This window comes from Thalassophryne amazonica, chromosome 9, assembly GCF_902500255.1.
Source record: "Thalassophryne amazonica chromosome 9, fThaAma1.1, whole genome shotgun sequence".
NCBI lineage: Eukaryota > Metazoa > Chordata > Actinopteri > Batrachoidiformes > Batrachoididae > Thalassophryne > Thalassophryne amazonica.
Window position 1 is genome coordinate 7,604,170 of NC_047111.1, and position 23,914 is coordinate 7,628,083.

A 23,914-nucleotide genomic window follows, 5' to 3' on the forward strand; every position below is an offset into this window, starting at 1 on the left:
GATTTTGTAGCTGTGATGTGTGAAGAGATAATACAGAAATTCTACATAAATAAAACTCAAGTGTGAATGTAATATCTCTGCTGCTGCCTCCACAACTCCATACTTGACATAAAAGGCAGAAAACTCCTTTTCCAGAGAATATTACAGACATCTCTGAGTGCAAGCCATTAATAGAACGTGAGGCAATTTCTATGGATTGTTTAACAGAAAGAAAAGGGCACTGGCAGTTTTACCAACATGTGAAAGTGTGCTCAGTATAAATGACTGACTAGATAAAAATAATTACTGAACTCTGGAAATAATTACTTTACACCACCTTCCCAAACTAAAATGAATCTCATCCAAACAGGGCTTCTGAAGTTACATTGTTTAAGCCCCTGTCACACTTAGCACAAATGAGCATGAATGAGGCTGAATCAGGGTGAATGGGAAAAAAGCCAAACTTTGAGGTGCATTCGGGAGGACAGGGACAGGACAGGGACATTCGGACAGCTGTGTTCGAATGCCGTTCGAATACCCAGAATGTGTGCCAAAGCCGCCTCAAATGATTTGTGCACAATCGGTGTGCAGCAGCTCCCGAATCCCAGGTTGACTGCAGCCAGAACACAGTACAAATACCCAGAGTGCAGAAGGAATGTGGCCAGAACATAGCACAAATCCCCACAATGCCGGTAGACAGCAGCAGGAATATGCAAAATGCACCTCGAATGCCATATGTGTGTGATCCAATCGCCACCCAAGGTCTGGATGGAAGTCATGCAAGGGGAAGGGCGTGGCACAGCGAGAGCTGTGGTCCACTCTTTTGAAGACCCGCCATGTCTTTTGAATGACATCCAACCCATGTACTGATTACATGTAAACCAGGATCCTCTGACTATCGCATCAATGTAGTGTATGTGATGCGTGTAATCAGATTATTATGAACATCAGATCACCAACGTGCACACCCACAGTCATTATTACCGGTAATAGCCACCAGATCACAGTGCATTGCAGTAAATCCATGATCAGGGGACGCTGTATTACATACATCAGTCCATATATTGGATAAAATATGGAAACCAGAGGAGCGGTAAGGCAAGTCCTGACATTAACGCAACACATGGCAGCCTCTCTCTCTCTCTCTTACCCACCAGGGTCCGGTTTCATAAACCAGTCTAATCTTGTTTAGTCAAATAAACTCAGTTAGTTGACTAATTTTTTGATGTCTTTGACTCACAGTGACACACTGTGTTTTCGGTGTGATTGTGCAATGTTCAATGGTCTGGTGCACATAATGATTGTGTGCTACAGATTTTGCACATTACCATATTTCCTTTACACACCCTGAATGGGATGCATCAAGGTAAAATCCGGCTCATCTGGAGCACAATCGGGATGTGCCGGCAGGATTTGGCGTGTCTGGACCATTTTGAGGTTCCCTCGATCAGAATGCTCCAAATGCTGTTGAGGTGCTATTTCGAATGCACAGAATGCAGTCAGATTGTGGTCAGACTGCACTTTGACTGCCTTTTGAGCTTTTTCCACATCGAATGCACCTCGAGAGTTGCATGTGCTCTAAATTCGGGCTGGCTGCGTGAATGAGCCCAACTGTTTGAAAGGCACTCAGATAGCTGTCGGAGGTTTTCAAATGCCCCTGGACTTTGCCTGAATGGAGGTCGAATTTTCATTTGGTCGACATTCGGGCTCATTCGTCCTCTAGTGTAACGAGGGTATTACCGAGGATGTTGTGCATGGTAAACAGTCCCTATATTAAATTAATATCACCAACAATATATGTTGCCAAGTAAACTGCAATAATGCATTTGTTGCATTGTTGGATTTTTTGGGGGGTTGGTTCAAATCTCATTCATGCTACCTGTTTGTGTTCTCGGACAAGATACTTAATCTACATTGTCTCAGTCCACCCAGCTGTACAAATTGGCACCAGCCTTGGCTGGGGAAGTAATATGTGAGGCATCATTGTAAAACACTTTGAACACCTGCTACAAAAATGCAGTTTTTCTTCTGAAACAACGGCAAACCTGACCAGGTGAGGGCTGCTTAACCATATTAACTGATTTTATACAATATGACTCCTTTAATAGTTCTATTCCAGGTTAGATACAGTACAACCTTCTCCCCACATTTTATGAAAGATTTTGCTCATTTTGAATAATTCTTGTATGAAACCAGCAAAGATCCAACCAAAAAGATAATTTCTTCGGCAAAAGTAAAAACATCTTTAAAAAGAATGAATGACATATGATCCAAAAAGCCTGCATGCTCACGTCTTATTGGTAACCCTTCTTCATCTGGAGTAATGGTGCCCTGTCAGTGTATTCACCCTTTCACTGGTGAGCTGTTTGTGCTTTTCCAGCATCTGTCAGCTCTCTGAGTGGTGAGGAAAGGCCTCCGTAATGTGTGGTGCTCTGAGAGTTGCTAGGAAGCCAGCTGGATCGCTGTCAACATGCTTTTAATGGACACTTCAAAACATCAAAAACAGCATATTGTTGGAAAAAATATGGGCAAAGACCCAGTAAACACATGTGGTAAATGACAGACACTTAGCTGTAGAATAGCAGTTGCTTGCACAAGCTGAAAGCTGCCTGTGCTGCATATGTGAACGTAATGCACGGAAATGTAAAAATTACACAAATGTTCATAATACGTAAAATGTGAAGCAAAGACACATAAAATGTGCTTCTGCTGTGCATCAACTTGTTTGCACATTTAATTATGTCTTATAACACCTAAATCAACCCTTGTCATTTGATTGGTGGATTGTATGTCATGTGGCATTGATTATTTGCCCTAGTGGATAGTAAAATAGTCCATTGTATGATTTACTCCATTTTTGTGTAACTTGGTTCCATTTGCCATTTATTTTGTTTCCATAAGTTTTGCTTCATTGATCAACTCCACTGCCTTTTTCGTAAAAATATGTCCATTATACAATGATGATCTATTTAGGTGTCATATAAAGCAAATAATGAATGTTTTCAATTCGTGCAGTGGAAAGAATATTTTCTTTAATTGAAAGAAGGAATGTTCCATTTCAATGAGACAAAGCCATATTGAACGAACATTCAATCTTTAAACTCACACAATATTCTCCCCACTGCATTCAAAACATTCATTATTCATGCGCTATTGTTGAACTGTAAAACAAGTGGCACACGCATATTTTTCTTAAACAGCTTTATGAAGGCATCCCTGAAAGAGTAAATACTTTCTTGTTCTATTTATAAAATCTGGAAAACAGGATTAAATGGTTGTCTTTTTCAGAGCTATAAATGATATACTTATGGGCGAATATGTTTCAACCTGGGTTAATCTTTTCAATTGAGGTAAAACTAGTTTTAACTGGTGCAGTATTGATTTCAGTGGCAAACATGCTCACATGCTAATCAGCTGCATAATGTAATTATACAGGACAAACTGAAAACCCTCAACCCCACTGAAGAGGCAAAAACCTGTAAACGTCTACATACTTACATCACTAAATGTCAAGAAAGATTTAAAAAATATTAACCCCAAATCAGCTAAAAATAGAGCACAGGGTTTTTTTTTTAAATATATATATTTCCCTTTTATTTAATCACAAACTCAGTTTTCAAGTATTTCATTTTTGACACACCTTCAACTGCAAAATTTAAATGTTTAATATGCACATGTAAATAATTCTAAATGTCAACACTAAGATCAGCACAGTGCAAAAGCCAAACGTCTGAAAATAAGTGATTTTTTTTAAACATAAGATAGTCAGGGGCTTTCAAATCTTTTCCTCAATGTAATCATTAAAGTACTGCCAACAAGCAAAGTCCATTTTTGTCAAGATTTTCCAAACTGTTGTGCAAGAGACAACAACAAACCTCCACCAACACATGCACACAGCCAAACACTAACTACAACTAACAAGACCAAATATACATTTACACTCTAAGCAGGTTTTGTCACCTGAAAATATACATGAAGCAGTATGACTGTGGAGCATAAAAATCACAGGGAGTACTGAGAACCATGTCTCATTACTGTGTCTATACACCATCATGTAAACTCAGTCTGTGAAGAGTTGTAGGGGAGACAGGGGTGTATTAACCCTTAAAAACTGAAATTGACATTTTCATAAAAAACTGTTCATTAAAGTTATGTTATTTTTATTCCTTCTGTGCCCGCTATGAGTTCACCTATAGTTTCCCCGCTGAGCCAGACCAGCAAGCTCAGTGATTTAAAGTTGGACTGCCACCCACAAAGACTGGGGTTCAATTCCTACTGAAGTTATTAACCTGTGTCTTTGGACAGGACACTTCATCTGCATGGGTGAGTGGAAAATATAAATGAGAAGGGCGCTCAGAGAATGCATACCTCCAGCAAGGTCCAATAACCCTGTTTGCACCTCTCTTCACCTTTGCCTTTTCTTTTTCATAGTGAAAGGGTTATTTCGCTGATATCTTACATAACATTCTTCTGTCCTAATCAATGTTTGATCCTGAGTTGAACTTTGATCCAGATTTTAAATCCTGACTGGAAAACTTTGATCCAGAACCCTGAATATTTTCTGGTTGTTGGCCTATATGACCCCGATTTTTGATCATGAGTTCTGAACTTTGATCCTGATCATTTTTGTGGACTTTGATCATAAATGCTGAACACTGATCCTGGTTTACTTATCTTTGATCCCAAATGCTTAGCTGTGATCTGGATCACTTGTTTTTTATCCTGAACACTAAACATTTTCTGGGTGCAGGCCTATGATCCTCATTTTTCACCCTGAGTTCTGAACTTTGATCCTGATCATTTTTGTGGACTTTGATCATAAATGCTGAACACTGATCCTGGTTTACTTATCTTTGATCCCAAATGCTTAGCTGTGATCTGGATCACTTGTTTTTTATCCTGAACACTAAACATTTTCTGGGTGCAGGCCTATGATCCTCATTTTTCACCCTGAGTTCTGAACTTTGATCATGATCACTTATGAAATACATACAACCCCTGGTAAAAAATTATGGAATCACCGGCCTCGGAGGATGTTCATTCAGTTGTTTAATTTTGTACAAAAAAAGCAGATCACAGACATGACACAAAACTAAAGTCATTTCAAATGGCAACTTTCTGGCTTTAAGAAACACTATAAGAAATCAGGAAAAAAAAACTGTGGCAGTCAGTAATGGTTACTTTTTTAGACCAAGCAGAGGGGAAAAAAATATGGAATCACTCAATTCTGAGGAAAAAATTATGGAATCATGAAAAACAAAAGAATGCTCCAACACATCACTAGTATTTTGTTGCACCACCTCTGGCTTTTATAACAGCTTGCAGTCTCTGAGGCATGGACTTAATGAGTGACAAACAGTACTCTTCATCAATCTGGCTCCAACTTTCTCTGATTGCTGTTGCCAGATCAGCTTTGCAGGTTGGAGCCTTGTCATGGACCATTTTCTTCAACTTCCACCAAAGATTTTCAATTGGATTAAGATCCGAACTATTTGCAGGCCATGACATTGACCCTATGTGTCTTTTTGCAAGGAATGTTTTCACAGTTTTTGCTCTATGGCAAGATGCATTATCATCTTGAAAAATGATTTCATCATCCCCAAACATCCTTTCAATTGATGGGATAAGAAAAGTGTCCAAAATATCAACGTAAACTTGTGCATTATTGATGATGTAATGACAGCCATCTCCCCAGTGCCTTTACCTGACATGCAGCCCCATATCATCAATGACTGTGGAAATGTACATGTTCTCTTCAGGCAGTCATCTTTATAAATCTCATTGGAACGGCACCAAACAAAAGTTCCAGCATCATCACCTTGCCCAATGCAGATTCGAGATTCATCACTGAATATGACTTTCATCCAGTCATCCACAGTCCACGATTGCTTTTCCTTAGCCCACTGTAACCTTGTTTTTTTCTGTTTAGGTGTTAATGATGGCTTTCGTTTAGCTTTTCTGTACATAAATCCCATTTCCTTTAGGTGGTTTCTTACAGTTTGGTCACAGATGTTGACTCCAGTTTCCTCCCATTCGTTCCTCATTTGTTTTGTTGTGCATTTTCGATTTTTGAGACATATTGCTTTAAGTTTTCTGTCTTGATGCTTTGATGTCTTCCTTGGTCTACCAGTATGTTTGCCTTTAACAACCTTCCCATGTTGTTTGTATTTGGTCCAGAGTTTAGACACAGCTGACTGTGAACAACCAACATCTTTTGCAACATTGCGTGATGATTTACCCTCTTTTAAGAGTTTGATAATCCTCTCCTTTGTTTCAGTTGACATCTCCCGTGTTGGAGCCATGATTCATGTCAGTCCACTTGGTGCAACAGCTCTCCAAGGTGTGATCACTCCTTTTTAGATGCAGACTAACGAGTAGATCTGATTTGATGCAGGTGTTAGTTTTGGAGATGAAAATTTACAGGGTGATTCCATAATTTATTCCTCAGAATTGAGTGAGTCCATATTTTTTTCCCCTCTGCTTGGTCTAAAAAAGTAACCGTTACTGACTGCCACAATTTTTTTTCCTGATTTCTTATAGTGTTTCTTAAAGCCAGAAAGTTGGCATTTGAAATGACTTTAGTTTTGTGTCATGTCTGTGATCTGCTTTTTTTCTACAAAATTAAACAACTGAATGAACATCCTCTGAGGCCGGTGATTCCATAATTTTGCCAGGGGTTGTACTTTGATCCAAAATATTGACCAGTGATCCTGGTTGCTGAGCTTTTATCCAGAATACGAGTACTCCTAAACATGAATTATGATCCTAAACATAGACCTTTGTGCAGCAGCTTTCCTCTGCATTGTGTTGTTATTTTGACTTCCACTCAGGACACAAACTCACAGTCTCCAGCGTGGGAGGTAGACTCTCTTAACCAGAAGGCCAAACTCCTTTCAGCTGATGTGGAGTGAGGTTTACTGACTACTACTGCACAGCGACTCCTATTGGCCTCCATCACATTTACAGTTCAGATCAGTTATTTTTCATCCTGATCTCTGCTCCTGATGTTGGATCGTGGAACACTTATTTAATCTTAAAGCTTCACTGATCAACTATGATCCTGGATAACTGATTTTTTACCCCGATCTTACAAATTTATTGCTGAACTTTGATCCTGATCACTTATCTTGGATTTGGAACCCATGGCTTTAACCATCATTGAAGACGTTTGACTTTCATTGACATTTATCTAACTGCAACACCCACTCTTTGATCTGGATTTGACACAAATATTATTGCTATTTTGAGGATTTATTCAGTCATATCATTATACTGTCTGCTCTGTCAGTCTGACCCTGTCAGATCTCAAAACCTAAGCAGAGTGACCCCTGGTTAGTACTTGGATGAAAGACCAGGGGTGGTGTGTGTGTATTTTTTACTCAGGTAAAACTGGAGATATGTCAGGAAGGGCATCTAGCACAAAACTTGTGCCAAATCCCAATGTGGATCTGATGTGGTGACCCCAGCAAACGGGAGGCACAAGGCAAACAATAACACTCATTTGTAGTTGCAAAAAGAGGGAATAGTGCTTCTGAATTAAATGTCTGCTGCCTGTCGATTACAGAGTTAAATCATTAAAGTGCACATGTATAATACTGACAACAATAATGCTCCAGAATATTTGAAATCAAATTTCCCGTTGACTTGTTTAAGTGTTGGGTATTTCAGTGAACAATTTTTATTTTTGTTTACATTACAGTGGTGTATAACAAAGACCTCAGTAACAGCAGCCAGGATTATTGTGCATCACTGGTGGTTTTAATTCATTAATGTTTATCAGTCTTTATGTCTTTTCCCTTTTGTTTTTCAAAAACCATAATGGAAATAAGCGTTTGTACTTTGTTATAACTATCAACTACCATTTTATGCACTTTTATTGTTGCCAAATAAATCATAAAAGTAATAAAAAGCTAAAACACGTGTCACTGTGACAAACAGTCCCGGTCTGCCCTAACGGGGGAAAAAAAACCCAACAAAACTAAAAAGCGGACACGCTGTGGCGAACCCACCTGTAAGCCAGAGACATGCACTCGAACAGGCGGGTGAGAGTGGGGTCGATGCTCAGGCTGCCGGAGCTGAACGGACCGTACCGGTAGGTCTGGCACCAGGTCCGGTTCACCGTGTCAAAGTCGTACCTCTGGCCGCTTCTCCTGCGGCGCGGCGCGGCGTCGCTGTGCGGCGACGACACCATGAAGTGTCCGCTGTGGATGACCTGACTGCGGTGGAAGGAGCCGGCGGCACACGGTGCTCCGGTACCGGCCGTCCGAGCACTTCCTCCCTCCGGTTCCGACTCGGACTCCGAGGAGTCCTGCAGCTGGTTCTGTCCGGATGGACACACTCTGCTTTTACCCTCCATGCGGCGTTTTAATTCAGTGCAGCGTAATAAACGGTGAACTTTCTCCTCAAATGACTGACCTGCTTTCTTTGGGCGGCAGCAACTTTTTTTTGTTTGTTTTTAAAGCAGCGACGTGAATCCCTCAGTAACAGGACACTGATTTAAAAAAAAAAAAAAGAGACAAGAAAAAAGACACCGATGATGTCAACTTCCTAGCAGGTGTTACGGTGAATTCGGTGACCCGGTTTGAACGTTAGTTAATTTTAACTCCGCGCTATCAATGATTTACTACATTTACGAGGCACTCGTTAATAAAACTAACAGAACAGATTTTATTTGTGGAATTTTCATGCAGGGGAGTTTTTAATCGGTTTGTAGTTTTGTTTTTTAATATATTCAAGTTGCATATTCAAAATTACACGAAGTCAAATTTCCCAACCCTTTTAAAATTACAAATAAATCTATCAAAACTTAATAAAACCTTTAAAAATTTTTCAAGTAGTGATTTTTCAATTTAACCATCTGACTTAGTGGTTAGCACTGTTGCTTCACAGCCAGAAGGTCCCAGGTTCGCGTCCTTGAATGTTCTCCGCCTTCCTCCCACTTCCAAAGACATGCAGGTTAAGTGAACTGGTGACTAAGTTGTCTGAGTGAGTTGGTCTATATGGGTCAGCTAGTCCAAACTGCTTCTAACCCTGCTGACCCCTGGGATAGCCTCCCTTAACTGGAATAAACAGGTATAGAAAATGACATCCAGATCAAAATTTATCAAATGTCAACATTTTACCTTTTAAAATTAAATTAAAATTGCAACTTGTATGCTGCCCATACAAGTTTCTAAGTCCATTATGAAATGTTTAAAAGCCAAATTAAATTTGTGGCTGAAATGCCAGTTAAACTGAGAAAATGTTCAACTACCCAAGTGAAAAGTCAAAACCCCAAAGCCCAAAATCACAACTATAAAATACAAAAAAGAACGTTTTAAAACCAAATAAAATGATTACATTTCTAGACCTAGATCTGTAAAAACATGTGCCTTTCAACATATAAAATAACTTCTAGTTTTGAGATGTTAGATTTATCTTATTTGACAATTAGTTGATAATAGTCAAATGCACCATTTGAATAAAAAAAAAAAATGTTTGGTGATTTCTAGAAAACTTTCACTCATACTGAAAGATATTAACTGTGACAATCTGTTTCAACACAAACACAGATCAATTTTAAGACCGTTTTTGTCCTTGAATCTTGTTACAAATGTCAAAACTCTGAACAGGTAAAAAATATATATTTTAAGTAAAAACTGTTAACAGCAGACCTTGAACTTTTGAGAACACCTGAGACGTATTGTTTAGCGAGGTGAAAGACATTAAGAGATCATCAAGTATGTTTGGCAACAGCTCATCACTTATTTTACTTAAGTTTGAAACAAGAGATTATTTATTAATAAGAAGCAGTTTTAACATGTTTAAATGATTTTGATCTGAACAATGATTAAACAATGTGTGCCACTTAATTTCAGATTTAACGTCTAACAAATGTCAAATTAAATTCATTCAAATGAAACTCTGACACAACACCTGTCATAAAAAAAAAGTACACCATTTCAGATAAGGAGTGTCAATTCCACATGTCCAAAAATCTCACCATTTATTGAATTTCAGGTGTTTATTTACAAATAGTGACTTGGTCATTTTTGGATCGCAGCAGTACCACAGAGCGATTTTCTTTCTGCACACTGTCATGACCTGCCTTCACATATGAACCTACTTTAACTTGCAGAAAATAGACATTTCAACAGAGAAGGAAACATCTGCAACAGGTCTAAATGCAAAAACTCCAGACACAGACACTAAAGTGAGTCACCATCGCTGGTATCATTCCACAAGTGCTGAAAACGTTGCTTCGGTCTTACTATATCATCATGGATCAAAATTAAGTATATTTAACTACAACACATTAGTTACATTTGACAAAGCTTTGGAGGTCTTCTAGGAATTTGATGTACTGCTGATGCTCAATGGCGGTGCTCAGCTCAGTCAGTTCATCAGCAAAAGTGTTATCAACCCCGCGGTCAGCCAGGAAGTCCATCAGGTGGTCATACAGGGCCTAGAAACACCAAGAAAGTTGTCATGAGTAAACATCTGATGAGAACATGATCACAACTGACATGGTGCTTGACTAATTGTAAGCAGTGTGTCTGACGATGTCTAATTTGGTGTAGAAACATGGAATCGCAATGTAGTGAAATTAAACCTCAAGCTACCGCTGTAATGTCGCGGGGGTGGGGGGTGTGTGTGTGTGTGTGTGTGACACGTACCAATCAAGTTTGTTATTCAGAACCAATCCTGATCCAAGTCATTTCATACCAAAGTCAGGTCAGATCTAGGAGTGTGCGCTGGTGCCGTTGTCCACTGCTCCCCTACGCTGTAAAATCAGTCGGGGTAAGGCAGACACCTGGTCCAGCTCCACCATTGAAAAGTAAACATCTGCCACTGCCAGGTCAAATGTGGACAGCCATTGGGGTCCTCAACACTGAGGCACCCGCGCGCTGGATCTTGCATAAAGAAACACGCATGTGGCCCAAACGTCATTCCAGCGGCACCCTGAACAAGCCTAGGACCAAAGGCATCCCACCATTGCCTTAGGTCGCTGGTTAGTGCCCAAGTCTCACAATCATACAGTGACACAGGAGGCACCAGAACCCCAAAGAAAGACACGGACCTTCATTCTCCTTCAAAGATCACCAAACACCTCTGACCAGCAACTTAATGTCTCCCGATCTCAAAAACCGTGAGCCAAGACACGAGTGTCACTCCAAAGATAAGTGAATGTCTCTACAGGTCCAATACTTTCACCACAAAGTTCAAACCCAATCCAATACTTGTACTTTCCTAGATAACACACTTGCACAGGACACGCTGCAAATATATTTTGCTCGACAAAAAAAAACAGCTCCTCAGTGCAAATGAAAAAGTACCTGCAATCTAGTGCTGCGCGATTTAGCCAGTTTAACTGCAACACAGTATAATTTTGGCCGATGGTAGTGATTTGGACTCTACCGATGAATTGCAGTAACACCCGCGGAGTTCTTCAATCCAGCAAAATTCCTCTGTGAAGCGGCTGTGTGTGTGTGTGTGTGTGTGTGTATGTGTGTGTGAGAGAGAGAACCAGTTTGCTCTTCTGAGCTGAGGTGACTCTCACTGCTGTTTATGTAAGTTTGTGAGACGCCTGTTCTGTCGCTGATATTTGCAAAGCCGTTGTTTATTTATTTCAGCAGATGCACTGGGGAAGGCGGAGGCTCAGTCATGACCTGAATCAAACATTTGAGAAAGCACCACATTTAATAAATGCAAGGATTTTTTTTTTTTAACTGGAGGAAAAAGACAAAATCAGCCAGGATGAGATGATTTACCCAGACTGACTTAAAATATGAGTAAATTAAGTATGTTTATTTATTTATTTTTGGTGGTTTCGTGTTGAGTTTTGTAAATAAGGAAAAGTGGCAGTGAGTCACCGTCCTGAAAGCGCTTCACGTATTCAGAGCGGGACTCCCATCTAGTGTTCAAGAGATGAAACTTCAACCTCTGAACCAACAGCAAATATGTTATTTCTTTCACCAAAACATCAAATCTAGACTTGCATCTTTAAGATGTACCTTCCGGCAAATTGTACCTGTAATTTGAGCTCTGCACAATAAATATTTCTATCTGTTTTTGTTTTATTTATTTATTTTGATCAATTTACCTTTACTAAGGACCCATTCAGCAACACATTATAATTTTTATTAGGTTTATATTGTGATATTTGATATTTATATTGTGAATCCCTGGCAAAAATTATGGAATCACCAGCCTCGGAGGATGTTCATTCAGTTGTTTAATTTTGTAGGGGAAAAAAAGCAGATCACAGACATGACACAAAAATAAAGTCATTTCAAATGGCAACTTTCTGGCTTTAAGAAACACTATAAGAAATCAAGAAAAATAATTGTGGCAGTCAGTAACGGTTACTTTTTTAGACCAAGCAGAGGGAAAAAAATATGGAATCACTCAATTCTGAGGAAAAAATTATGGAATCATGAAAAACAAAAGAATGCTCCAACACATCACTAGTATTTTGTTGCACCACCTCTGGCTTTTATAACAGCTTGCAGTCTCTGAGGCATGGACTTAATGAATGACAAACAGTACTCTTCATCAATCTGGCTCCATCTTTCTCTGATTGCTGTTGCCAGATCAGCTTTGCAGGTTGGAGCCTTGTCATGGACCATTTTCTTCAACTTCCACCAAAGATTTTCAATTGGATTAAGATCCGGACTATTTGCAGGCCATGACATTGACCCTATGTGTCTTTTTGCAAGGAATGTTTTCACAGTTTTTGCTCTATGGCAAGATGCATTATCATCTTGAAAAATGATTTCATCATCCCCAAACATCCTTTCAATTGATGGGATAAGAAAAGTGTCCAAAATATCAACGTAAACTTGTGCATTTATTGATGATGTAATGACAGCCATCTCCCCAGTGCCTTTACCTGACATGCAGCCCCATATCATCAATGACTATGGAAATTTACGTGTTCTCTTCAGGCAGTCATCTTTATAAATCTCATTGGAACGGCACCAAACAAAGGTTCCAGCATCATCACCTTGCCCAATGCAGAGTCGAGATTCATCACTGAATATGACTTTCATCCAGTCATCCACAGTCCACGATTGCTTTTCCTTAGCCCATTGTAACCTTGTTTTTTTCTTTAGGTGTTAATGATGGCTTTCGTTTAGCTTTTCTGTATGTAAATCCCATTTCCTTTAGGCGGTTTCTTACAGTTCGGTCACAGACGTTGACTCCAGTTTCCTCCCATTCGTTCCTCATTTGTTTTGTTGTGCATTTTCGATTTTTGAGACATATTGCTTTAAGTTTTCTGTCTTGACGCTTTGATGTCTTCCTTGGTCTACCAGTATGTTTGCCTTTAACAACCTTCCCATGTTGTTTGGATTTGGTCCAGAGTTTAGACACAGCTGACTGTGAACAACCAACATCTTTTGCAACATTGCGTGATGATTTACCCTCTTTTAAGAGTTTGATAATCCTCTCCTTTGTTTCAATTGACATCTCTCGTGTTGGAGCCATGATTCATGTCAGTCCACTTGGTGCAACAGCTCTCCAAGGTGTGATCACTGCTTTTTAGATGCAGACTAACGAGCAGATCTGATTTGATGCAGGTGTTAGTTTTGGGGATGACAATTTACAGGGTGATTCCATAATTTATTCCTCAGAATTGAGTGAGTCCATATTTTTTTCCCTCTGCTTGGTCTAAAAAAGTAACCGTTACTGACTGCCACAATTTTTTTTCCTGATTTCTTATAAGCGCCTTGGGGCAACTGTTTGTTGTGATTTGGCGCTATATAAAAAAAAAAATTGATTGATTGATTGATTGATTATAGTGTTTCTTAAAGCCAGAAAGTTGCCATTTGAAATGACTTTAGTTTTGTGTCATATCTGTTATCTGCTTTTTTTCCTACAAAATTAAACAACTGAATGAACATCCGCCGAGGCTGGTGATTCCGTAATTATTGCCAGGGGTTGTATACCATTACCATTAAGGGATTCAATTTATACCGCAATATGAATTTTAGGTTATGCTGCCTACCCCTACTGCAATCCAATACCGGATTCACTCAGGCAACACCAAGCACAAAACAAGCAGCCAAGAGAAATTACATTTATCAGGAATGATGTATAAAAAAAACTGCACATAGTGTAAGCTTATTGGAGGTGAAGGAATAAAAAAAACAACAGAGAGAGCGCTGAACTAGTATGGGACATAAAAAGCAACTGTGAAAGTGGACTCACATCAACATCTATATTTTATTTTATTTAAGTTACAGTGTTTGTGAAGCATTGTGTGTTGCTCAAATAAGCGAAAATTAAAAAGTGAAACACTCAGTGCGTGTCTGAGCAAAACACAGTTGAAAGAGTGGACATCTGGATGTGTTGGCTGATGTGTTGCTTGCCTCTACTGGTGGTTGGCTCTCACTGCGGTATTGTATCACTTCCTGTTCCGGAGCACAGCGGTGTTTTGCTGTATCTGTTAGCTGTTTAATCTGCGCAGTTAGATTGATCTAGTTACCTAGATAACGATTTGTTTCACAGTGTAATCTTCACGTGCCTTAACTAAAGCACTCCCTCTGCTGAATCACCTCTAAATTATTTACACATTCACTTTGCGTGTTTTTAGGAATCCGCTAGCTTAGCGCAGCTACTAGCTCTTAGCCGGTTTAGCATGGCGGCTTCTCCTGTCTCTCCCGCACTTTTCTGCTCTGGGTGTGAAATGTTTAGTTATTCCTCGGCCTCCTTTAGTAGTAATGGTACTTGTAATAAGTGTAGCTTATTCGTAGCTTTGGAGGCCAGGCTGGGCGAATTGGAGACTCGGCTCTGCACCGTGGAAAATTCTACAGCTAGCCAGGCCCCTGTAGTCGGTGCGGACCAAGGTAGCTTAGCCGCCGTTAGTTTCTCTCTGGCAGATCCCGAGCAGCCGGGAAAGCAGGCCGACTGGGTGACTGTGAGGAGGAAGCATAGCCCTAAACAGAAGCCCCGTGTACACCGCCAATCCGTTCACATTTCTAACCGTTTTTCCCCACTCGGCGACACACCCACCGAGGATCAAACTCTGGTTATTGGCGACTCTGTTTTGAGAAATGTGAAGTTAGCGACACCAGCAACCATAGTCAATTGTCTTCCGGAGACCAGAGCAGGCGACACTGAAGAAAATTTGAAACTGCTGGCTAAGGCTAAGCGTAAATTTGGTAAGATTGTAATTCACGTCGGCAGTAATGACACCCGGTTACGCCAATCGGAGGTCACTAAAATTATTATTGAATCGGTGTGTAACTTTGCAAAAACAATGTCGGACTCTGTAGTTTTCTCTGGGCCCCTCCCCAATCGGACCGGGAGTGACATGTTTAGCCGCATGTTCTCCTTGAATTGCTGGCTGTCTGAGTGGTGTCCAAAAAATGAGGTGGGCTTCATAGATAATTGGCAAAGCTTCTGGGGAAAACCTGGTCTTGTTAGGAGAGACGGCATCCATCCCACTTTGGATGGAGCAGCTCTCATTTCCAGAAATCTGGCCAATTTTCTTAAATCCTCCAAATCGTGACTATCCAGGGTTGGGACCAGGAAGCAGAGTTGTAGTCTTACACACCTCTCTGCAGCTTCTCTCCCCCTGCCATCCCCTCATTACCCCATCCCCGTAGAGACGGTGCCTGCTCCCAGACCACCAATAACCAGCAAAAATCTATTTAAGCATAAAAATTCAAAAAGAAAAAATAATATAGCACCTTCAACTGCACCACAGACTAAAACAGTTAAATGTGGTCTATTAAACATTAGGTCTCTCTCTTCTAAGTCCCTGTTAGTAAATGATATAATAATCGATCAACATATTGATTTATGCTGCCTTACAGAAACCTGGTTACAGCAGGATGAATATGTTAGTTTAAATGAGTCAACACCCCCGAGTCACACTAACTGCCAGAATGCTCGTAGCACTGGCCGAGGTGGAGGATTAGCAGCAATCTTCCATTCCAGCTTATTAATTAATCAAAAACCCAGACAGAGCTTTAATTCATTTGAAAGCTTGACTCTTAGTCTTGTCCATCCAAATTGGAAGTCCCAAAAAACAGTTTTATTTGTTGTTATCTATCATCCACCTGGTCGTTACTGTGAGTTTCTCTGTGAATTTTCAGAACTTTTGTCTGACTTAGTGCTTAGCTCAGATAAGATAATTATAGTGGGCGATTTTAACATCCACACAGATGCTGAGAATGACAGCCTCAACACTGCATTTAATCTATTATTAGACTCAATTGGCTTTGCTCAAAATGTAAATGAGTCCACCCACCACTTTAATCATATCTTAGATCTTGTTCTGACTTATGGTATGGAAATTGAAGACTTAACAGTATTCCCTGAAAACTCCCTTCTGTCTGATCATTTCTTAACAACATTTACATTTACTCTGATGGACTACCCAGCAGTGGGGAATAAGTTTCATTACACTAGAAGTCTTTCAGAAAGCGCTGTAACTAGGTTTATGGATATGTTTCCTTCTTTATGTTCCCTAATGCCATATACCAACACAGTGCAGAGTAGCTACCTAAACTCTGTAAGTGAGATAGAGTATCTCGTCAATAGTTTTACATCCTCATTGAAGACAACTTTGGATGCTGTAGCTCCTCTGAAAAAGAGAGCTTTAAATCAGAAGTGCCTGACTCCGTGGTATAACTCACAAACTCGCAGCTTAAAGCAGATAACCCGTAAGTTGGAGAGGAAATGGCATCTCACTAATTTAGAAGATCTTCACTTAGTCTGGAAAAAAGAGTCTGTTGCTCTATAAAAAAGCCCTCCGTAAAGCTAGGACATCTTACTACTCATCACTAATTGAAGAAAATAAGAACAACCCCAGGTTTCTTTTCAGCACTGTAGCCAGGCTGACAAAGAGTCAGAGCTCTATTGAGCCGAGTATTCCTTTAACTGTAACTAGTAATGACTTCATGACTTTCTTTGCTAATAACATTTTAACTATTAGAGAAAAAATTACTCATAACCATCCCAAAGACGTATCGTTATCTTTGGCTGCTTTCAGTGATGCCGGTATTTGGTTAGACTCTTTCTCTCAGATTGTTCTGTCTGAGTTATTTTCATTAGTTACTTCATCCAAACCATCAACATGTCTATTGGACCCCATTCCTACCAGGCTGCTCAAGGAAGCCCTACTATTATTTAATGCTTCGATCTTAAATATGATCAATCTATCTTTATTAGTTGGCTATGTACCACAGGCTTTTAAGGTGGCAGTAATTAAACCATTACTTAAAAAGCCATCACTTGACCCAGCTATCTTAGCTAAATATAGGTCAATCTCCAACCTTCCTTTTCTCTCAAAAATTCTTGAAAGGGTAGTTGTAAAACAGCTAACTGATCATCTGCAGAGGAATGGTCTATTTGAAGAGTTTCAGTCAGGTTTTAGAATTCATCATAGTACAGAAACAGCATTAGTGAAGGTTACAAATGATCTTCTTATGGCCTCAGACAGTGGACTCATCTCTGTGCTTGTTCTGTTAGACATCAGTGCTGCTTTTGATACTGTTGACCATAAAATTTTATTACAGAGATTAGAGCATGCCATAGGTATTAAAGGCACTGCGCTGCGGTGGTTTGAATCATATTTATCTAATAGATTACAATTTGTTCATGTAAATGGGGAATCTTCTTCACAGACTAAGGTTAATTATGGAGTGCCACAAGGTTCTGTGCTAGGACCAATTTTATTCACTTTATACATGCTTCCCCTTAGGCAGTATTATTAGACAGCATTGCTTAAATTTTCATTGTTACGCAGATGATACCCAGCTTTATCTATCCATGAAGCCAGAGGACACACACCAATTAGTTAAACTGCAGGATTGTCTTACAGACATAAAGACATGGATGACCTCTAATTTCCTGCTTTTAAACTCAGATAAAACTGAAGTTATTGTACTTGGCCCCACAAATCTTAGAAACATGGTGTCTAACCAGATCCTTACTCTGGATGGCATTACCCTGACCTCTAGTAATACTGTGAGAAATCTTGGAGTCATTTTTGATCAGGATATGTCATTCAAAGCGCATATTAAACAAATATGTAAGACTGCTTTTTTGCATTTACGCAATATCTCTAAAATTAGAAAGGTCTTGTCTCAGAGTGATGCTGAAAAAACTAATTCATGCATTTATTTCCTCTAGGCTGGACTACTGTAATTCATTATTATCAGGTTGTCCTAAAAGTTCCCTGAAAAGCCTTCAGTTAATTCAAAATGCTGTTAAAAGGGAGTTTTTCCTTCCCACTGTCGCCAAGTGCTTGCTCACAGGGGGTCGTTTTGACCTTTGGGGTTTTTACGTAATTATTGTATGGCCTTGCCTTACAATATAAAGCGCCTTGGGGCAACTGTTTGTTGTGATTTGGCGCTATATAAATAAAATTGAATCTGCTGAGAGGATCTTCTTTCAGAAACTGTTTGTCAGTGTAGCCAGAGATGGAGCTGTAGCTGTGTGAGGGGCTCCCCTCACACCGGGCAGAGAGAGACAGCAGCAGGCCACCGGGTCAATAGTTACTCCCCATATTCCCCACGTAGAGCGGAACGTGTGTTTCTTTTAAACTAGACACACTGCTTCACTTTAAATGTGCAGTAGGTCTATATTTCAGATGATCATTGTGGACCCTCTTTCTCTTAAAAGGTCATTTTTTACTGTGTGTGTGTCGCGCTGGAAAGCTGTAGCTATCGTTGCTAATTTGATTAGCTGTTATGCTCTAGTCTTGCGTTTTGTTTTTTTTTCTGGGGGTGTTGCAGTGCCACACACAGGCCTGACATATGTACTACAATTTTTTTGGTAATTATTCAAGTTACTCGACTAATCGTTTCAGCTCTAGTCAAAACTATTCAATTTATTAATCTTATTAACTCAACCTATAATTTGCATCACTTTCTACCAAAATTGGAGCAACTTCAACTTTTGACCCCTGTACAAACTGAAATTGACCTTTGTCACCATTCTTGCTGTTTTTACCCAACTCCATAATATTCAGTCACAGGCTGTCAAACTATACCTTTTTGGAATCTTTATGATCAGACAAATAATATTGTCTAGTTTTCAATTTGAGTGGAGCCTTTTTAAATTTTGACCCCTGCTCAATTCTTCAACTGACCCCTACCTAGCTGTCTACTGAAAGTCCAAGTGGACAGTCGGTTTTTTCAAAAGAGTTCATGTCTAAGGTGTATTTATGCCAAATTTGGTGGTTGTATCACCATTTGATGGATTCTTTCAGTTATCTGCTGCACCATGAGGAAATCGTGCACAAAAAATGTGACCTTACTAAAGGTAATAGAATAAAAACCATAGTCATGCCCTCCTGCAACTACTTTTCAAGCCTTATATACAAAGTGCTTTCTAAAATAAAATCTAACTGAACCTGCCAGCAGGTATACACGGGGTCCAAACCGCGTATGCAGAACGTCTCCTGAGCCCCTGCCAGGGCCATGTGAGTCATAAAAATGCAGCTGCAAGATGATGGCCTGATCTGTAAAAATTAAATTAAGTTCTCTCCCTCCCTCCCTCCATCCGTCTCTCTTTCTCTCTCCCTCTCCGTTTTTGTGCTGCGCAAACTTCACACTTTTTGGAAACACAAAGCCTTTCAACTGTAAAATCAACCGTAAATTTCTAAATATAACAGCAATGCTCACATGCAGGACTTTAATGGAGACTTTTTCCTCTTTCAGCTGACAGAATCTCTGTTTGACTGTCTTCCTCAGATGCAATCTGAGCTGGCTTTTCATAAAGTTTCACAGCCTCAGGACACTGAAGCGGCTAACTTTTCAGCACGCATTTTCAGCAAGAATTCAGTTCATTTTTCGGAAAATCCGTGCTCGACAAAAACAATTTGAACCCGAGAGCCGGGCGAAAATTTGTCGCTACCTGCAACTAAAACACTGTGAAAGAGAGCTCTCTCAAACAGCTCGGCTTCAGAAACCTCCCCTCCTCATGCCTGGCAGCAAACAAAGCTGAGAGCAAACAACAGCAGTTGAGAGGATTCACAGTGGCTCCTCAAGCATCAGAAAAGCTGATCCCAATACTGGTGTCGCAGACCAAATGGTCCACCCTGCCTCCACTGTGCATGCGTCATTTCGGAACTGAGCCACTCATCTAAGACAGAGTCTCTTCACCCAAAGCGATCAAATGGATTAATGGGATGAGTTCTGTCATAGTTGAACTCATCGCTCGGTGTTTCTCGTTCTGTAGTGTGTTGGAGATATCACAATCCAAAAAACAACTGATATTTGTGAATCGATTCAGAATCATATATGTCTGCATCGCAATGCATCTAAGACCCCCCCAAACACACCTATTAAATTTCATAATGACTATTTTCCACCATATTTACCAATGACAATAATACAAAATTCTATTCGTAATTGTCACACAAACTCAATTGTCACAATACTTCACACGCACTGAACCACAAAGTCAAATATGAAATCCTACCCAGTCCAGTGAGTCTGTGTTCAGCGTGTAGCTGGTCTCCTTCCACTCCGCATCTCCCTCTGGCTGGAAACTGACCTCACGAACAGCGAAGATGTCACTCTCCTCTTCTCCTTCACCATGGCTCATCTGCAAACCACAAAGACAGATTTTGTGATTTCAACTCAAGCATTTCACAGTCTTGAGATGAAGGGCAGAGTAGTTTCTCTCACGATGATAAATGTGATGTCCATGGGGACAAATAACACGCACCTCGTCTTCAGGATAATGGCAGTCAAACACCAGGGAATGATCTGAATTCGGTTTTGTTACTTCAACAACAAAGTTGGGTGTCGACTTGATTTCTGGCTGCAGGGGAGAAAAATTAGTAAGTAAAATCAGTTTCATCACCACTGCTGTGAGTGAACTTCCAGACTTCCTCTACATAAGTGTGGTTAACGCTGGATCCGGCTGGCTGCTCCAAAGCAGACATTCATTTTCTACAGCTGCATGAAATCGCACAATGTGGATTTACTGCCACTGAACCAGTGGTGATGGAGCTCACCTCCTCTGGGGCTTTCTGGTCTCCTTGATCTGCTTCCTCCTCAAAGTTTGGAGGAATGCTGTTGTTGACATTGAATGTGACAGAGACTCTGTGCAAAGAAAACAGATGAAAAGCTCATTTTGTGCCCACACAGACTGGGAAACCGCGGCCTCGTCACACTCCAAACAGACTTACTTTTCTCCAGAAACATTTCTTGTGAGTTTAATCTCTGTGCCATTCATCAGCAGCTGCCAATCTCCAGACATTTTAGGAAGATTTTTGTTTTTCTGGATCTTCTTCTCTTCTTTGATTTCATCGGACAGGAATTCACCAAATGCTTTATCACCTGTTACGAAAAAAAAAAAATTATAAAGAAAAAATAAAAAAGTGTTAGATGATCACTGCTACTCATTATCCTGCTGAAATCCACTGGTGCTTTCAGGAAAATAAACAAATTTCACACCCAGTCATAAGAATCATCTTCACTTTTAAACCAAAGAGAAAGAACAGAAAACTTTTACCGTCAATGCAGATAAAATGACAAAATTAGGAGCGCGACTCTTGACTGGTGCAGTAAAAGACAAGGAAAGAAAAGAACTTCTTCAAACAGCCACAGCCAGTAATACAGGTGATAAAATAATTAAGTCAACGTAATTATTACACCTGAATAAATAAATGTACTAATAACACTGCTGTTCATCAGCTTTGGAAAGACCTAGGCACTGAATGATCCAGCAATGCATTGACGATATACTTAAGATAGACGAGATACACAGTTCTTTGGGTCGGACTCTCGAGGCACCTTGTGATTTGATGACAAGTCAGAGGGTTGTGATTCACTTACAAAATGATTGTAGACATCTGTTTGTGTACAGAGAATTTATTTTTCCTATTTGAAATCTTTCTTTGTCCTTTATGAAGCAGAATATCAGTCTGCTTCCATTGGAGCCTTCAAAGTGCTCAAAGGAGGGAACATTTATAAAAGCAGATTTTCACTGGAGGTGCAAGAGTTCTGTCGTAGTTGAACTCGTCGCTCGGTGTTTCTCGTTCTGTAGTGTGTTGGAGATATCACAAGCCAAACAACACTTGACATTTGTGAATCGATTCAGAATCGTATATGTCTGCATCACAATGCATCCAAGAGCCCCCCAACACCTATTAAATTTCATAATGACCATTTTCATGGTATTTGAGAATAATACAAAATTCTATTCGTACGTAGTGTAGCCACATTAGGGGTTAGGTTTTAAGTTAAGCCTAGGGTTTCTCCAACGGTATGTATGCTGAGATGCAAGCGACAGAACGTCAGACTTCTGGGCCAGCAGTAACAAAGTTCGAATCCCAATCATGTAAAAGATTTTCTCTTTTCCCCCCTATTTCAAGTATTAAATGTCTGAGGTCAAGTCAGATAGATGGATAGTTACAAATATTCTGCAATAACATTTTAAAATATTTTTGGAATGACACATAAAGTGTTTAAAATCATCATTTCAAAAAGTTATTTTTTTCCCTATATACAGATTCCCACCATATGGTGAAAAAACAGCATCTTCCAACTACTGTGCCTCCCAGTTTGTTAAAAGAATAACTCAAAAACAATTACAGACTTGCACACAAGCTCACAAAAAGATGGCAACCACTCAGGTAGACAAATGGTTCATCCCCACCCATCTATCTGCTTGATGGAACATGGGCGTGTCCTTGACCTTTTCCAGATGCTTAAGTCCTCAACACCAAGGTGCCTGCATTGCTGGATCACGCCCCGAGAAACATGGCACCACATGGCCGAAATGTAGCTGACATTCTGTCACAGAGGTAGTGATGCTCCTCATCTGAGTCTTTCAAAGTAACCTAGTACCAAAGACATTCCTCTCCTTAGGTCATAGCATAAACAGGATGCACCAGGTTCCTAAAATCGTGGACATTCTTTCTTCTTTGTCTTTTGGCTGCTCCTGTTAGGGGGCGCCACAGCAGATCAACTGTTTCCATCTCACCCTGTCCTCTGAATCTTCCTGTTACACCAACCACCTGCATGTCCTCCCTCACCACATCCATAAACCTCTTTGGCCTCCCGCTTCTCCTTCTACTTGGTGGCTCCATCCTCAGCATCTTTCTCCTTATATACTGAGTCCCTCCTCTGCACATGTCCAAACCATCTCAATGACAGCTGATCGGTTCTATCTACAAGTTCAACACTTTCAACACAGTTAAACTTCTGATGGCCGAGTCCAGGAAGACAGTGAAAGCCATGAGCTTGATCTTAATCCAGAACAATTGCAAACTCAAACACTCTGACTCTACACTCAACCATCCATCCTGGTCTGGGTATGATAGTTTCCTAACCTGTAGAAATCTCCCCAGTGTTGGTGGAAGAAAAAGCCGTAGTGTTTTAAAACCGTCACCCACCTCAAAACCACATGAGGGAGGACACGTGGTCTGAACTCCAGCATGAACCAAACCAGGACCACAAGGTGGCCCTGTTTTTTTTTCCTAACGAAAACGAATCAACTCAGTAACAGTCTAGCAACATAATGTTCCTATGTTGGATTATTTTCTTTTAGCCTCACAGGAAGATTCGTCTTTGAACCGGAATCGTGAGGTCTCCTCGGTGCTTTTCACACTTTACCTTCCGTGTGCAGCGCTCCACATCCACACGACATCGACGGGTTCAGCACTTTGGAGCTGAAGAGTTTGGGTCTGAATCCTGAAGAAGCTCCGCTGTTACTCATCATCCAGAGGGAGCGGGTGAAAGGCCGCGCTGTGGCCGAGCGGGGAGCGCACACAGCCGGCCAGCTGAGCGGCGCGGCTCGCGCTGTGGACGCCGAGGAAAGACGAACAGCGGCTCCCACCGCACGGACAACGGACTTAAACATGACAATATACTGCTCCGAAACCGTTTACAAACAAAACATACGAGTCTGACGCCACGAAATAACCAGCGAGCTCCCGGTTCGTGAGACGGCAGAACACGTGTGGAAGGACACACTCACCTCGTTC

General features: G+C 40.4%; 2 protein-coding genes across 3 annotated transcripts in view; both read right to left on the bottom strand.

The window, feature by feature from the left end:
- LOC117516702 (carbohydrate-responsive element-binding protein) overlaps window positions 1-8,408 on the bottom strand; it is an 85,981-nt gene extending 77,573 nt beyond the window's left edge. For both annotated transcript variants that reach the window (XM_034177541.1, XM_034177540.1), the window contains exon 1: window positions 7,989-8,408. In XM_034177541.1, the coding sequence (XP_034033432.1) occupies window positions 7,989-8,335 (347 nt within the window). In that variant the 5' untranslated portion in view covers window positions 8,336-8,408. The remainder of the gene's footprint in view (window positions 1-7,988) is intronic.
- A 1,533-nt stretch (window positions 8,409-9,941) lies between these two features.
- On the bottom strand, window positions 9,942-23,790 carry c1qbp (complement component 1, q subcomponent binding protein). Its single transcript, XM_034177542.1, has 6 exons — window positions 23,544-23,790; window positions 21,113-21,263; window positions 20,939-21,026; window positions 20,647-20,742; window positions 20,398-20,523; window positions 9,942-10,423 (listed from the first exon to the last, which is right to left on the bottom strand). Exons 1-6 carry the CDS (start codon window positions 23,788-23,790, stop codon window positions 10,274-10,276), a joined length of 858 nt encoding a protein of 285 aa, XP_034033433.1. The 3' UTR covers window positions 9,942-10,273.
- Window positions 23,791-23,914: the final 124 nt, after the last annotated feature.